This window comes from Leguminivora glycinivorella, chromosome 1 (assembly GCF_023078275.1).
Source record: "Leguminivora glycinivorella isolate SPB_JAAS2020 chromosome 1, LegGlyc_1.1, whole genome shotgun sequence".
Taxonomy (NCBI): Eukaryota; Metazoa; Arthropoda; class Insecta; order Lepidoptera; family Tortricidae; genus Leguminivora; species Leguminivora glycinivorella.
This window is the reverse complement of record NC_062971.1, coordinates 32,976,373-32,993,969: the sequence shown is the minus strand read 5'-3', so window position 1 is coordinate 32,993,969 and position 17,597 is coordinate 32,976,373. Positions and strand designations below refer to the sequence as shown.

At 36.1% G+C, this 17,597-nt stretch overlaps 1 protein-coding gene across 4 annotated transcripts in view; it reads left to right on the top strand.

Moving 5' to 3' along the window:
* Positions 1-8,495: 8,495 nt before the first annotated feature.
* LOC125232573 (uridine phosphorylase 1) overlaps positions 8,496-17,597 on the top strand; it is a 42,607-nt gene continuing 33,505 nt past the window's right edge. Inside the window, exon 1 of one of the 4 annotated variants that reach the window (XM_048138467.1) lies at positions 8,496-8,641. In XM_048138467.1, the coding sequence (XP_047994424.1) occupies positions 8,610-8,641 (32 nt within the window). In that variant the 5' untranslated portion in view covers positions 8,496-8,609. Of the gene's footprint in view, positions 8,642-15,649; positions 15,784-17,597 lie in introns of those variants that run through there. The other 3 variants (XM_048138331.1, XM_048138407.1, XM_048138525.1) reach the window with 3 other exon arrangements.

The window sequence follows — 17,597 nt, the reverse complement described above, 5'->3', positions numbered from 1 at the left end:
ATGTACTATCAGCTGCAAAAGTGCATGGAGAAATTATGAATGAATTCATTGATAAATTCGCCATCCACTTTTGCAGCTGATAGTACCTAACTAAAATCGCATGCCAGTTTGAGCGCCGTATAAATTGGCCTTTAAGCGGTATCACACCGATGCGGATTCGTATGTCGCTTTATTGTGTGAGCTTTCACGCCGGGCGTACAAATCCGCAACCAATGTGAAAACCGCCTTAGGAATTCACAACTTTTAGTTTTAGATAGTCAATGAAATGATGGGCGATTATTTATTTTGCCATAATGGAATAAAACGCATTTGCTAATCAGTCAATCATATGAAAAGTAACTTTTCAGTTGGAGTTTCTGTCAACAGTGCCCGGTGTTTAAACTTATAAGTTACCTACAATTCTCCAAGTCTAAACTGGCAACATGGGGCCTAAGCTTCGCGCCAATGGGATCCACCATGCGTCGATCAGGAATATCGAGGAAAGCCAGCTTTGCTAAAAATGGTAGCAAACAAAATAGAAAAATGTACGTAAGTACATTGTCACGAAGGATCGATACAAACTATGAATTTCGCGCCGTTTTCTACTAAAAACTGTTGTGTCAGAATAAAATTGTAACTTGCAGCTTTAAATTAGGGCACTGTATTCATAACTAATAAAAATAATACTCTAATACGACTGACATTAGGTACTTATTATTCAGCTCTTAAATTTTACCAACAATCTATTTGCAAAGTCTTGCCAGAACGTAATTTAGACAAAAAGCATTTCATTCGTAAAATAGAATCAACCCCAATAATGTTATCCGCAAATTAGTATAAACTTTATTTTGAAAATGACTTACCCCTGATTTTGCACTTGGAAGTGTATGTTACACAATGTTTTTTTTTTGTTCAGTCCCTTAATTTACTACATAGGTATCTGAATTAACAATATCTATTATTTCATAGGGGATACCTATCGCCACTATTTTGAAAAAAAAAAAATTGTATCTTTTTCTGTCATTGAAAAAAAAATGTAGTAAGTATGTATGGAATGCATATAGACTTACTGCGTTTTAACCTTAAGTAGCAGTGTGAGATACGAGATTTTCAAAGTAGTGACGAAAAACATATAATTAGTAGAGGAGTTGTACGAGCATTTGTATGGGAGGGGTCATAATAATTCCCACAGAACCGAAGTTTGGTTTTTTTAGTTCTTTGCGTGTGTCTTTTTGACATACTAAAATATAGTAAAATATATTTGTGCAAAATGCGTTTTTTCGACCGCCAAAAGTTGTATGAAAAATTACTATGAAAAAAAATCCTAAAATTTAAAAATCGTCTCTGGTATCAACTTATGGGGAATTAGGCGGCAATTTTTTTTAAAGCGTTGATGTTTAGCAAAAATGTAACAATTTTCCACTATTTTGATAAAATAAAAACTAACAAAAATCATAAATTTGAGGAAGGGAAGTGATTGAAACATTAATTTCAGCAATGTAATTTTTTTCATAGGAACCACACCAAGGTAAAATGCGGGTACGATCCGCCTGGTGATAAGCAGTCACGCTAGCCTATGACTCCTGCCACTCTAGAGCCTCCACATGCGCGTTGCTGGCCCTTTAGGGTACATTTCCACTAGAGATGCGCTACGTGGATGTGTTTGATATCCACCAATCATGTTCATTGTTCCACAAAGTATAGCTCTAGTGGAAACGGGTTCGACTAAGCTGATTGTGGATATCAGACGCATCCATAACACATCTCTGGTGGAAAAGCACCCTTAAACGTTCTCAGCTAGCTCGCAGGATAAGGAGTGTCCGCGGGAGAAAAATCCTCCTTTTGCGGTAACCGACGTAACCGTATTTACCATAAACTTGTATTTTGGTGAGGTTCAATGTAAGTAAATTGTTGCAACCCAAAGGAAAACTCTCGATAAAGCGTTATATCGTACACGAGAGAAAACCAAAACCTTATAATAATCGGTTTTTTCTAGACATAAATCTGCGCATCCTCACACCCTGAACCCGTATATGGTCACACACTGCGGCTTCTTCTTCTTCAACCTAGCGGGATCCTGGCGCTAGGCCGGGAATACGGCTTTCCTGCTCAGTCTTCTCCACTTTGCCTGGTCTTCGGCATTCTTAGGCGTGATATTGTTCTCTTGCATGTCCGCTTCCACGACGTCCAGACAGCGCCTCTTTGGCCTACCGGGGCAGCGTGACTTAGGGCCTTGGACAATGAGATTAAGGCATCTGTTTCCGATGTAGGTTTAAGAGGATTTTTCTCCCGCGGACGCTGTTAAGGGTGCCTTTCCACCAGAGAGGTGTTATGGATGCGTCTGATATCCACAATCAGCTTAGTCGAACCCGTTCCCACTAGAGCTATACTTTGTGGAACAGTGAACATGATTGGTGGATATCAAACCCATCCACGTAGCACATCTCTGGTGGAAAGGTACCCTAAAGGGCCAGCAACGCGCATGTGGAGGCTCTAGAGTGGCAGGCGTCATAGGCTACCGTGACTGCTTATCACCAGGCGGATTGTACCCGTATTTAACATGGTGTGGTACCTATGAAAGAAATTACATTGCTGAAAATGTATGTTTCAATCACTTCCCTTCATCAAATTTATGATTTTTATCAGTTTTTATTTTATCAAAATAGTGAAAAATTGTTATAGTTTCGCTAAACATCAACGCTATAATTTTTTTTGCCGCCCCTTTCCCCATAATTTGATACCAGAAACGATTTTTAAATTTTAGGATTTTTTTTCCATACTAATTTTTCATACAAATTTTGGCGGTCGAAAAAACGCATTTTGCAGAAATATATTTTACTATATTTTTAGTATGTCATAAAGACACACACAAAGAACTAAAAAAACCAAACTTCGGTACTGTGGGAATTATTATGACCCCAAACGCTATATCTCCTCCACTAAATGTTATGTCTCGATTATTAATCATGTGCTATATATATCGTCAGTCAGGCTAAATAATTAAACTACTCAATATGAATTAATACTGGATCTACTTCATCCCGAATTAGTTGTGGTTCTTCTTTCTTCTAAATGATCGTTTGCTGTGTGTCTGTATCGACGAATACAAAATATTGTAATGTTACATTATTGTAGCCATACGATCTCAGGACGACTTTTCTGCGTACAAAGGCATATTTTCATTGGTCGAACAAAAATGTTCATATACATTATATAACTAAACATGTTACTGAAGCAAAATTTAATATGTAAAAAAGTATAAAGTGAAATTATCATTGAAACAGGAGCTTTCAGCACCTATTTCACCAAGTGAAAATAAAATTTGTTGTACATATCTACTTATCGGGGTCACTTATTAAGTTTGGAATGTACCTACTTTACCTAGGTGTCATTGAAGAATATTGTCTATGCCTTATCAAAATTATCGTCACCTCAAAAAAAAAAAAACAATGACCTTGAAAGTGTCAGCTTATCACGATCATAAATAAAAACCATTCTTTGGTCGTCCAATGAAAATGCGCCCTCGGAGATACGATGGTTCCTAGCAAATAGTATGTGTAAGTTGTACATTTGTGTACTAGTCAGTAGTCTAATTATTTTGTAGTTTTACTGTGTATACTTTTGCTCCCAGTATTTATTGAATGGCAAATTGAGTTACACTTGAGAATATTTTTTGATGCTACAGAACATTACTAGTTTTTCTTCATTTAAGGTAAAATACCCCATAATGGACGGTGATGCCATTATGGACAAAAAAACACAAATCTTTAAAAATAAGTATCTAAAATAAGTTTCTAAAAATTGACGGCTATGTACCATAAACTAGAGTTATAGTGCTGTTTCATTTTGAAGTTTCAATTAATTCGGTCATTTCTGAAGGATTTGGCGAAAAGATAAAATTCACCAGTTTACTGAAAAAAATATCAAGACGAATTCTTAGTAATGTTGCTAAGAGAGTTGAGTTCATGTATAAAATAATAAAAAAATAACGCACGGTGTAATCTTGAATGCGTTTTACTTACTGCATTAAGCATGAGATAAGGTATAAAACATACTAGTTTGTTGCTCCAAAGATATAAAGAAATAACGTTATTTTGCGAGTGTCCATTACTGGACCCGAAAAACTGCGTACCTCCTATGATGGACAAGGAACAATTTACAAAACCAAAATTTACAAGAAACAATCCTATGTTAAAATAACCCAAACTAATTGTATTTATGGTGTATAAAATTGACTCATTGCGTATCAGTTGGCTTTAGAAGTAAAATTTTAAACTTATTTCACTGTCCATAATGGGGGATCCATTACTGGAGAACTGCCGTCCATAATTGGAGAAAAAACACTTAGTTTTAATTTGTTAACTATGAAGAAACCAATATGAGTATCTATTCTGCAATACGCTTGAAATGTAAAAGAAGGATAGGACATTCAAGATTTAACACGCTTAGCCGCAGAATTTTTACATTTATCAGTGAAATATCAAAAACAGGCGAATTTTTTTCTTAAACTGTCCATGATTGGGTCCGTCACCTTACGTAAAATGTACATTAATAAGAACTGATAATAATGTTATATTCTCACAAAAGTGCCGAATGCACTAATGTTTATTCTGATTTTCGTGTCAAAAATAGCTTTAATTTTACCTATAACTTTGTACGTTGTTTTAATATATATAATAAATCCTTTATTTTGTAATTTCTAGTGATAATTTTTGATTATGTTACAATTTTTTATTGGAAATAAGAATGACCATGTCGATATATGTTTATGTAATATTAAAATATATGTTTTATTATAAATCATTATTAATCATTACTTAATTAAATACAGAACCATCTATCTACTTATATGTATAAGTTATAATTAGGTACAATTCAAGCATACCTACTTATATGTGATGTATCTATTCTATTATTAATTCAATTGTGAATAAAACCTATCTGATGTAAGTTTTAGATTTCATGCTTGATTCTTCAGTGGTTGCCCCTGTTTCATCAACTTGACATTTCGAAAAAAATAATCATAATCAGAATCACCGATAAGAATGTTATTTGTCATGTTGTAAAGTTATAAGTAGTACCTACCCTATATCATTATTTTGACATTAATGTTCGCCCTGAATATTTGGGTCTACACCACAAGACAATATACATCTTACTTAAGCCATTATGGCCACATAAAATGTTAAATGTGTGAAATAGGGACCTGGACTTTAACTATTTTAGAAAGTATTTAAAATGTGATCGCGAAATTCGCGAATAAAAACATCATTTCCTCACATTTGAAGTTTAGATCATATAACGCGTAGTCTAATTTAGAGTTCACTCTATAAAAGACTATGATTGCTTAGAAAAGACTCATAGTGTTTATTTTATCAATCAATATTAGGTATATCAGTAATTATATGGTGTATATTAGCCAGTTGGACTTGTTTAGTATGTGTACAGCCAGCAGTGATGTATGTAAACCTCAATTGATAGTACCTATTGAAGTGTCGGAAACAAATTTAAGAAGCATTTGTGACAAATATCGTATCTAAATTCATCATTTGCTGGCTGTAACTAGCAGTGGCAAAGCGTCTATTCTTATTGTAATCGAAGATGGTTGTGTGGTACCACTCGTCGGTCGGCGTCTCCACTCCTTACTAATTTACTATTAGACCAGCGAGTAACCACTGACAGAAATTTGCATTGTGAATTTAACAAGTTCGACTTGTTGCGGGTTTATTCGTTTGAAACAAAAGTATTTTAGTAAACGGAATAAATCACAATATTGATGATACAAGTCGAATTTGTTCGAACAACAAGGTCAAACTTGTTAAAATATATTTGATTGCATCAGCCAAACATATGTTCAAATATATTGTTGATTCAAATGACGAGTAACTTGTAGAATGAACTAGTTACACTTAACAAAATCTAACTTGTTTGAATCAAAGAACACGTAAGCGCTATTTTAACCAAAAACCTTGTTGAACGAACATGAAAACTGGTTGTTTTTTCTCTCAGTGCACTTTGATTGAAAATTCAATAAACCTCTTCCAACAAATCAGCTTGGTGGTAAAATATACCTCAATTGCTGTTTTATAAACTATAGTCAAAAGTTTCAAATAAACGCTTCGTCACTGCTGCAGGACTAGCACATGATTCGCGCGACAGTATCTCGACGCGACGTTGATCATACATCTTTTTCCAATTTCATTAATGGCATAAGGACGGGTGGTCTCTCGCGGCAATATAATCTCGCGTCAGTCATGTGCTAGGCTTGCTGGACAGTGTTGTGAGTTGGCGTAACCGAGCCTTTAAGATTAGACCCGTTACGGCTTTAGCACCGAGACCCAAATTATTAAAATGAATATTTATAATTTACTGAAAATGTTATGGCTCGGTCCAAGCCGGCTCATAACACTACCGTCAAGCGTTGTTACTGTGTGTCGAGTATCGGTCGAGTTGTGCCCTTCCAGCTCCATGTATCTTCTCGGAATAAAGTGTGTTGAGCATTACTACGTGTTTCAATGATATATGCCTCGAATCCCCATGTAGTTCCCAGAATCCCCAGTTCAAGTAGGGTCAGGCAGTTTCTTTAAATTAAATATCATACACGCCGTGCGAGCCGGTAATCGAACCCGGGTCTTCAGCTTAAGCGGCTAACGACATTACCACTAGCCCGTGCCCGTCATCATGCCGCAGCCGGTATTACGGAGTTATAAGCAAATTTGTCTTATTTATAAGACTTCGGTGAAATGAGCTGGTTATTGTTTGTCTTACATAGACTACGGCGGTTAAAGGGTTAGTCAAACAAGAACAGATTTTGAAACAAACATTTAAATTCATGTATTAATATTTTCTTAAAATATAAACTTGACCTAACAAACGACTTCGCAAACTCGGCTTTATTTATATTGACCCCTAGGGAGGCCGTAAAAGGCTAGACAAGGAAAAGAGTTTTTCATTACTTATACCCACTGTAGGATTCGCTGTATAACAATGATCCTAAGGGAAAACACGGAAAAACATTGTGTATAATATATTTTATTTACAGATGTCATACCTACATGAATTTTTTTTTCAGTTTATTCGTTTCTTCCTAGCAAATCATTCTTTCATAAATTTTCGGGTGTTGTATTCTTCAAGTCGCTTTTTAGGGCTCCTTAGTCAACTAGGAACTCTCTTATAGTTTCGCCATGTTTGTCCGTCCGTCCGTCCGTCCGCGGATACAGTGACTGTTAGCACTAGAAAGCTGAATTTGGTACCAATATGTATATCAATCACGCCGACAAAGTGGTAAACTAAAAAGTGGAAAAAAATGTTTTATTAGGGTACCCTACACGTAAAGTGAGGAGTTTGTTTTTTCATTTCACCCTAACGTGTGATATATTGTTGGATAGGTATTTAAAAATGAATAGGGGTTTACAAAAAACATTTTTTGATATTGTTAATATTTTCGGAAATAATATAATTATCTCGGTATCGTATCACTCATAACGTGTGGAGGGTTAGGCACCTATTTGTGAAGTTTAATGGTTCTTAGTAGGTAACCTTATGGCAGGATTCGAGGAACACTTATAAGGTGTCAGCGATATGATCGCTCATAAAAATTGTACGTACAGTCAACCAATTGGAACCCTAGGCCACTCTACAACCATGTCAAAATAACAAGCAGTAAGAGTTTTCTTACAATCTGATTTATAACGTCACTGTGACATAGTTCTACAGTGGCCTAGTGTTCCAATTGGTTGACTATACGTAGGTAGTGTTGCCGCTACTTGTTAAACTCAGAAATTCTTTTGAATATACTGTAAACTTGCTGTTATTGTATTTGTGAGATCGACAAACGTGACAAGCGGACAAGTTCAATTTTATTTTCCTGAATAATTAGGTTCATCACACAGCTAAAAAGCACAAATTATTTTTCCTTCTGCCTAAACGTTAGACTTTAATACCCTATTGACGTCGTGAAAAGACAAAATTTCAAGGTTTCAATCTCTTTAACTGTACGCGGCCCAACCCAACATGATCCCATTGATAAAGTTTTGGGATGTTCCTAAGCTCTTAATCGTCATTTTTGCGAGGCCACGAATATATGTTTATGACTTGCAGTACGTGCCCTGATACCATGAAGATAAACGCTTGGAAACAATGCTATAATGTGGTTTTCAAGCCTATAACTATAGATTACAATCTAATCATTAGACTAATGCAGTTACAGTATAGCTAAGCCCGCACTGCATACGCGTTACCGTTCCATCATAAAAAGTATACCTACAATTATCGAGATATTAAAAGTGATTTAAGAATCATTAGCTCATACTGCATTCAAAACTAAAGTTTCAGAAGCCCTGTCGAGATAAGCTTCGCCTCGCGAACGTTGAAAACTTTTGTACTAACGCATTTGACTAATAGAAACTTTATCTAGTAGCAATAAGGCCTTCGTCCTGTCAGTTTAATTTCCAGTTGAGAGGCTGGGCGCCGCGCAGCCTTACGCGCATTCTCCTAGGGCGGAAAACCTCGCCAGCCTCATTCTGTCGCCGACAGCGCCCGTGCACGCCGCGATACCCGCGCTCCACGCCATCGATCCATGCTCACACCGAAAACATTCTATTAAAGTGTAGTGTAGTGCCACAGCCACCATGTCTTTCGACCACGACGAACTGCGGGACGAGTGAGTACCTACTCTAATTTGTCAACGAGGAAAGAACCGTCAATGTGCATTGTCTCCTCATCAGCGTAATGACTTTAACCTGCTTTAAGTCCTGTCACTATGCGCAGAGAAGCGTCCTTTCTGAACGTCTCAGTACGTTTCTATAGGCTGGTAATGATAGCGTCCTACTTGTACCTAATTACGCGTTGCGTTGTTGCTTCGGTAAACAAGGTGACATGACCCATTTCGCGCTTGAGAATGAGGGAAAGTTGCTCTCGCCAACAATGCGTTTAATTTCCTGGTTCTGACTGCTTAGACGTTTCTTTCGAAATATGCGTGATAATATTGTACCTAGTTTAATAATTTATGAATGAAGTTTTAGATACTTACATCTGTCTACCTAATATCATCCACAAAATTATTTTTCTGAAAAGAGTGAGTTTGTTAACAAAACGTACCAAGCATGAGATTCAAACCCACAGCCTTTTGTGACGGGTTCATTGGTCCGGAAGATCGCGAGTTATAATCATGCCTAAGTTATTATACTCGTACGTACTCCATTACTTTTAAGTTCTACACATTATAAAACAAAGTCTGTCTGTGTGTCTGTTCGTATGTTGGCGATAAGTTCTAAAACTACTAAACTGAATTTTCATCCGGTTTTCATCTTCGAATAGATTGATTCTTGGGTAAGGATTAAGTATGTATATAATTTGTTAGATTTTGTGTGAATTGATTGAAATATAAAGTTATTTATTTATTTAATCTTTATTGAACAAAGAAACACAATGTACAATAGGCGAACTTAATGCCATAAGGCATTCTCTACCAGTCAACCTTTAGATATTTAGTAATCAAGCATTTTGTCTTTGAAGATTGACTATCAGAATTTTATTGATCTTCTAGTATTTTCATTTTCCAAAACGTTCAAACCTGACAACGGCTATAGGTATCTCTTTTAGTTCATCGCAGTGCCTAACATCCGGGGGTCATTCAACTTGTGTGAGCTGAACACAGTTAGTTTTGGCCATCATTGTCTAGTTGAGTACTCGTGGGTAGGTACGTCATGCTGTCACTGACCGGGCCCCCTGAAAGTGAAGGCACTAACACAACAGCATCTCATCGCTGCTCAACTCATAGGTGCCCTTAGTTTTTGTACTCCGTTTTAACTTGGCCGATGGGATATGGCAGAGGTATACGAATTTACAATTAAATTATAATCTGTGCTGCACCAATGTTTGCAAGGTTTGCTGCTATTATTGCACAGGGTTGTCCTAAAAATATGTTCTAATTAACCCAGCTTTGAGAATTCATTTCAAACTCTATGCTGAGTCAGATTGGTCCGACTTATTCATCGACTTGTGTAATACTTACTGGACTAGAGGTAGTCACTACTCAGACGTATTGTGAGTTAGCGCGAGGAAACCCCCGCGAAATGAATGACATTGTCGGTTGGACGTCTAATACGCATCATCACTATCACTACTTACACCTTATAAAACGAAATCCTTCTGCGCGTGTCTGTGTCTATGTAGGAGATTAAATCAAATTATTCAAATTCACACATACTTAACACAAAAGTTAAACAATACTTTATTTATAAAAACTATTGTGTGTGTTAGGAGATAAACTCAAAAACTTGTCAACGGTATTTCACGTGGTTTCCACCTATGAGTAGAGCGAATCTTGAGGAAGGTTAAGTATCTAATTTGTAAAAGTTTTATAGTGTGAATTTACTGAAACATGGTTATTAAAATTCGCTGGCTAAGCTGCCCATTGCGCATATTAATTGAGATATATGTATAATATGTATAAAACATAATGTATGATTGGATTATATATATATATATATATATATATATATATATATATATATATATATATATATATATATATATATATATATATATATATATATATATATATATATATATATATATATATATACAGGGTGTCCCAAGACTATGGGACATGAACGGAAAGTACCTTAAATATCGTAGATAGGGTATTTTGCTACAAGAAGACTTTATTTTATTTTTAAAACTAAGTAAAACTCCATTCATAGATTTTTAAATAATTACATGGTTAAACCGGGAATCAAACCCGCTACACGAGAAAAAAAAAACATCCTGTAATTTTGTCATACCGATCAGGCTTCATCATAAAGATTATCTTTCTCTAAATAACATAGTGTCGGAGATAAAAGGAAGACCATGAATTTTAACATTTTACATGGCAGACTCCTTAGCCTTAAAATTTGTCCATACATTAAAAAAAAAAAAAAAAATTTTTTTTGAATGCAGTTTTACCAAGTTTTAAAAATAAAATAAAGTCTTCTTTCAGCAATATATCCTATCTGTGATATTTTAGGTACTTTCCCTTCATGTCCCATGGTCTTGGGACACCCTGTATATATATATATATATATACCTCTTTTGTAGGTCTACAAAAAGTCCACATTCGCAAGGGCATATTTTGTAAGATAATTCACTATAACCCTTTTTATACTTAAAAACATCCACATCACTAAAATAAGTAAAATATAATAAGTTTGTTTGATTCTGCCGTGTTCGCGTTCGTTTCCACTGCCGGCAATTGCCGTGATCATTTCAATTTAGGTAAGTGCAGGCCAATTTGGTTAATGAAAGGAACATGTGCCATTTTGCGATCATTTTCATCCTTACATAGGTATTAAATTATAAGTGTGCTATATCTGCCTACACGGTTTTGCACGTACATACATACATACATACATACATACTTTCTTAGTGGTTCAGTATTAGGTAATATGTAGCCTATGCCATAATCTTTTTCGTACCGTTGTGCAACGTACTGATATCTTAACTTTTTTTGCAGTTTGGATATCATTTGTTTCTGTTGTTTCCAACTAACCCGTTAGTTTTTCAGACACCATTTACGTACATATCTAAACAGCTGATTCGAACGAGCTGCTTAGCATGAGGTGCTATCGCTATCTGAAGATTTTCGGATGAAATAAGACCATCTCATGTCTACCGTTATTAAGGCTTTGTTTACGCCATTTCAACATATGTATTTTTTCTACTTATATTGTATGTTATCACATTCACATTGAGTAATTCAAATAAATAAAAACAAACACATTTAAAAATCTGCTGAAACTCCAAAAAAGAGCTCAACATCAGAAGCATCGCTGCTATTCACTCGTAACATTGCTTGTTTCCAGTTCACAAAAAAACTCTTTCAGTTCAGCGGAACCAACACTGTTGTACAATGAGAATTTCCGGCTAGTGTTGTCCCGCGGGAATTTTCCGGTTCCGGTCATTTCTCGGTATCTAAGATCGTCTTCACATTTGATGCGAATTCGCATTTCCCTCTTACATAGGGCTGTGCCGTTTGGACTTTACAGGTACGACGTAATAATGAATAATCGGTGTGGTGTGTTAACCTCGTAATCCGCCCATACTTAGAATGAGAAGGCCATGTCATGTGCGTTAACCATGCACCATAGAAAGTAACGTTTCTAGGAAACAAGGCTGATACCTATTTCCGTTTGATAAAAAGAGCGATAGCGACGATATGTCTGACGATTGAACAATTAGGTAGGTATTCATTTCAACTATAGAGAGTATAAAGACTCAAGTCAAAGAGTTATTTATTTTTAAGATAATTACAAATTACTATTATTTTTGCCTATAGGAACTGGTTGTACTTATAATGGTCTAATTTTGCTTCATTATTATTTCAGTACATATTTTTCATCTTATGTCGTAATTTTAAATATTGTATTGAGTTTCGGTCGAAATCGTGTGTCGTAATTGCAGGAAATATTAAAATAACATATTTTATATAATAAAAAATACCTAGTATTTCCGTACCCGGCAGTCGGTACTTTACAATTTACACGTCGATATCGGTTTGGTCTTTTGGTCGTGCTTCTGCCAACGAGTTCTATCTTCGAACCGATGTAAATCATGATGTCGTTAAGACTTTCAGGGCAATTCGATTTTCGAACGTATGTACGTACCTAATAGAATGACATCTTACTGATTTAATTTTCAGTTTATGTGCATACCTATAGTAAATATTTCACTTGTTCTGTTTACAGTGTTCACTGTACAAGTGTCAAGTATTGGCACGTCAGAAAGGTAACTACACTAACGACCACAGATCATGTTTAAAGCCAACGTTTCCGGGAATTTTCCCAACAGGAAAATATTCCCGGGTAATATAATTCATCATTACCATGACCATTCATCATGTGGACACTAGAGAAATATCAATAAACTGTTCATTATCCTGTTGGGTTGGGAAAAATCTCATACATCATTCGACCAACGCGCCGGCAATGGCCGTTTGATTAATGAGAGAACTGGATGCAGCCGCGGAGAAATAAAGAGAAAGAGTACGGTCAGCAAGCTTCTGAACGTTTGACCAATTGGCGCGGCGCTATCGGGAATATATTTACCGTCTGTAATATACTTCAGTAGTCCATTTCTATTGCCACCATTCATCACACATACGTGAAGTTATATTTTTTATTATTGGTAATCTTTTCTGTATACTATTATGTAGCTCATACATTATCGACCATCCGCGATGCAATACAATTCTCTACAGATTATCAACGATTGTACTCTTGGCTACAACCTCAGGGCCATTGATACATTGCACACGGGCATATAATTATGTAGGTAAAATCCACGCGTTCACGCTTAATCCGCTCCGTGCATCCGCCAGCTGTGTGGCCTAAACGGCCTTGATGATGGCCTAACGAAACGAAAGCATGATTTTGTAAAAAGAAACTCATTTTAAACTGTAAAATACGAAATTAAGTTGGCTAATTTGTTTTTTATTACGCCTTCACGGTTGAATTCATAATAATCATCCTGAAAAGAAGTTTCCGGGGGAATCTGTAAACAAATTTACGAGAAGGACAAAGTTACGGATGAATAAGAAAATAATAGGATTAGACCAAGCTACGTTGGTAGGGATTTTGATAACATAGTCTGTGGAAGTGTTAGTTAATGTCATAGAAGTTTGATGTTTTAAATAAAGCTTGCACAGCCTTTTCTATAATCTATCTATGCTATCAAAATCTTTGCCATCTTATAGCTTGTTCTAGCTCTAGCCTAGGGCCAGTTGCATCAACCACAACTAACAAACACACATAGCTGGGCACCGTTAATCAAATAGTTAACTTCGATAATCGCTAATCCGTTTCTATAAAAGTTAACTTCGTTAATCGTTAAAGCGATACATTTCAACAAATTTAACGGAAGTTAAAGTTAATCGATAATCCGTTAATCGTGATAAAAAAAATCATTTCACTGTAGCTAGTTGCATCAGTTATCAACTATTTAATATTTGCGTAAGTTTATATTGTTATTGTAAAAGCGCGAAGTTCGCCAAAATCGCTTAAAAAATCCCAGCTGCCAATTGGTAAAAGCGAAATGTTAATAAATATTGTCCTCTTTGGACTTAACCGACGTAGGTTCGGTAAATTCTAGGTTTTACTTTGGTGACCTGTAGATATTCATTCATGTGGTCATAGTCATGGACGTAGGTTCCCCGGATTGAGACACCTCTAATCGAAATTGTGATCCACGGTAACTTAGTAAATAGCGCGGCCCGCCGAACTTTGGCTTGATGCGTCGGTTGCGCGATTTGTGTGTCATGCCTGATGATTTGCATTCTATTTCCCAGTTAGTGATGGGTGTCGTAGGACTAATAAACTTTAGCAGGTCTCGAACAAGTGATCCTAAGGCACCAATTGGTCTGTAGACTGTGAATTTACGGGAAAATCCTAGGTTTCGCCGCACTCCGGGCTTTTACAGTAGCGGGCAGAGCAAGTTTTACTCGACGCGTGCGGAACTGGATTAACGATTAACGGACTCGAAGAAATTTAACGGAAGTTAACGAATCCGTTAACATTTTTTAAAGTTAACTTAAAAGTTAATCCGTTAACCAAAATGTTAACTTCGTTAATTAACGATTAACGGATTAACGAGTTAATGCCCAGCTATGCAAACACATCAAAGGCACGCATCAATGGAAATACCTTACAAATAAAAATTGAGAACATTAAATCGGTGACAGACGATTTGGTGCCTGCGACCCACATCGTTATTGCAGTTTTGTTGCTGACCGTACATCATGTATGCGGGTAAACTACGAATACGTTGATTGCTGTTCACCACTGACGTCGTAAGTGCGTTATCAGAGTGGTCAGTCGCGATTTCGCGAACGTCGCTATACGGTTCTCGAAACTTGTATCGAAACAAACATGCCTATGTACATAACACAAAGCACTTTACTTATACCTACGTGAGGTACTGAGGTAAAATTATCAGCAACAGATGAGTTAGAGGACACCCTTCTGTCACATTTATTGACAATTACTTAGGATTGAAAGTGGTATCTATGTGGTGTGGTGTGGTGATGGTACACGTAAAATAGATACACAACTACGCATTGATTAATTGTTCGCTGTTACCAGTCTGTCTGGTCGCATTCGCTTTTCAGAAGGTTTAGGAAATCGTAAGTTATCAAACTGCCCTTATTTTGTAACGACTATAGCACTTGGTTTACGATCAAATTATGTGTTGGTTGTCGCGTGTGTGCGGTCCGTCATATACTTACCGTACCTATTCGCTGCATCTCAAAAGTGTCTAAACACCCGTTTAACAAATCAATATTAAGTACCTTTTAAAGTGCCTGTATTTTGCCGTTTCTAAAACTTGTATTTAGAAACCCGTATAAATAAATATACCTAAACTAATAGAGCCGCCCGTATATAACGACTGAACTAGGGTGCAAATGGTCCAATGCCATTATTGGGATTAAAATACGTTTTGTTTGGAAATCTACCGCGCTTTTTGCATCTCGAAACTTGTAGGCACAAAGCTGTCGTATGAGTATAGTAGCCAAATTACCCGTATTTCGCTGCTACTCGGACTTGTATTTAGAATAACAAAATGAATAGACAATGTGCGCCCGTATTTGCGGACTGTATCGCTAGGGTGCGACTATTGGCATTACTACGTTGATTGTCGCTAGTGCGGACGTCACGCCACTCGCGGACTATTCTCCTCTCGAAACTTGACTTAGCACAACGTGTTTTGTGATTTAAATTGTGTTTATTAATTGTTAATATTGTGTTCTGTGAAATTACTGAATTATAGGTAAGGATTTAAGTCGTATTTATCTATTCATGCTTGTTTTTGTTTACCTATGTTTAATTGTTTACATAACAAACATGCACTTTAAAAAAACATAAACAAGAAGTTTACAATGAACAATTCGTGGGAAAGTATTTTAGGAATAAAATATACAAAAAATTATATTGAATTACAAGAAAATACAACTTCTGAGAATAGTGTTTTTGTAGGTACTACTTTTTTTTATAATTAAGTTAATATCAAAACCTAATTCCACATAACATGGTCTCAGAAAAGAGTCTCATTTTGAATCACATTTTTCCTATTACTTCTATACATGCTCGTTAAAAATAATGTACCTATGTCCGTCATACACTATAAATACCGTTAACCAGTTTCGGTACTGGTCGCCGACCTTGAGATCTGTTTGGCAACACAGCTGAGCTTATCAGTCTCAATCAACAATATTGTCACTGTTAAATTTCCAACAACGTTCATAGTTTCAAAAATAACAATGATAACCCGCGACCCTATGCGAAAGACGCCATCGCGACTAGAATGTCATGTTGCAAATTGTATATTTCATTGACATTTACGCGTCCTTGAGCGTACGTTCATAAGTTCATAATTCATAACATGCTATAAATAAATAAAAAAAAAAAATAAAAAAAAAAAAATCATTTATTTCAGAAGACAGGTTCCATAATATGGTTAGTAGCTCTAAAACTTAATAACTATGTTAGACTAATTTAGTACAAATAAAATAAAATATTAACACAACACAAACAATAAACAATAAACAATACTTTCACGGATCCCTCACGTGCAGATCCACGAACCGGCCAAGGACGGGCGAGTCCAGCCTGTCTGCTATCATCCGCAGGATGCTGTTGCCGCTCTCTCGCACACGTCTTATTACGGACGCCGACTTTTTGCGCTATGGCATACGTGGGCAATTAGGAAAGTAGAATGACACAAAAGCTATGGCGTGTCGCGCTAAACTTTAACCTTTTGTGTTATTTACATATTTTGAAAATATACTTTAGATTAAATAATATCGGGTAAGATTAATATACAAATAAATACAGCCATGAATTTTATGCACGGTCACTATCTAAAAAAAATCTTACGTGTTTTCTTTTTACAATAAGCTAACAGTCTGTTAGAAACTGCGGAAACCGCCCTTGCAAAAGTTGCAAATATTATTTAAATGCAAGCGCCATACTTTTGCACTAGCCCCCTCTTAAAAAAAACAGAATATGCCACCAAAACAATGACCTAAGATTCTAATGAATCGCAGACATGCCTAGTTGCCTATATTAACAAAACATTTAAGATATAACCAATTATAATAAATTGAAATAGATATCATACACGAAAAAAAAAACGACAAGGCCCACTGGTGGCCGAGCCGGGAAACGAACCCGGGTCTTCAGCTTACGCGGCTAACGTCTTCACCACTAGACCACCCGCCCGCCGTGGTACCCGACGAAATTTCTCTAGTGTATGTTATCCCTGATATGGCTAGGCGCCTTTTTGACCAACTCTTAGGGCGAGCAATTAGTGCTTGCACCTCCTATACGAATCCTTTGCAGGATTACGATATAGCGAGAGAGATGGTACTGCCATCTATACAACTAGGGAACAAATCAAATGATTTTTATAGAATAATTTTTGATTTGTTCTTTTTTCAAGTAGTCACACTACTATATATAAATTATAAATTGAAAATTAATATAAAATAAATTATAATAAATTATGTATACCTATAGTTTGACGAAACATATCTGTATACTCGAACAATAAAATTTTTTTAAATGTGGGTCTAGTATTCGGAC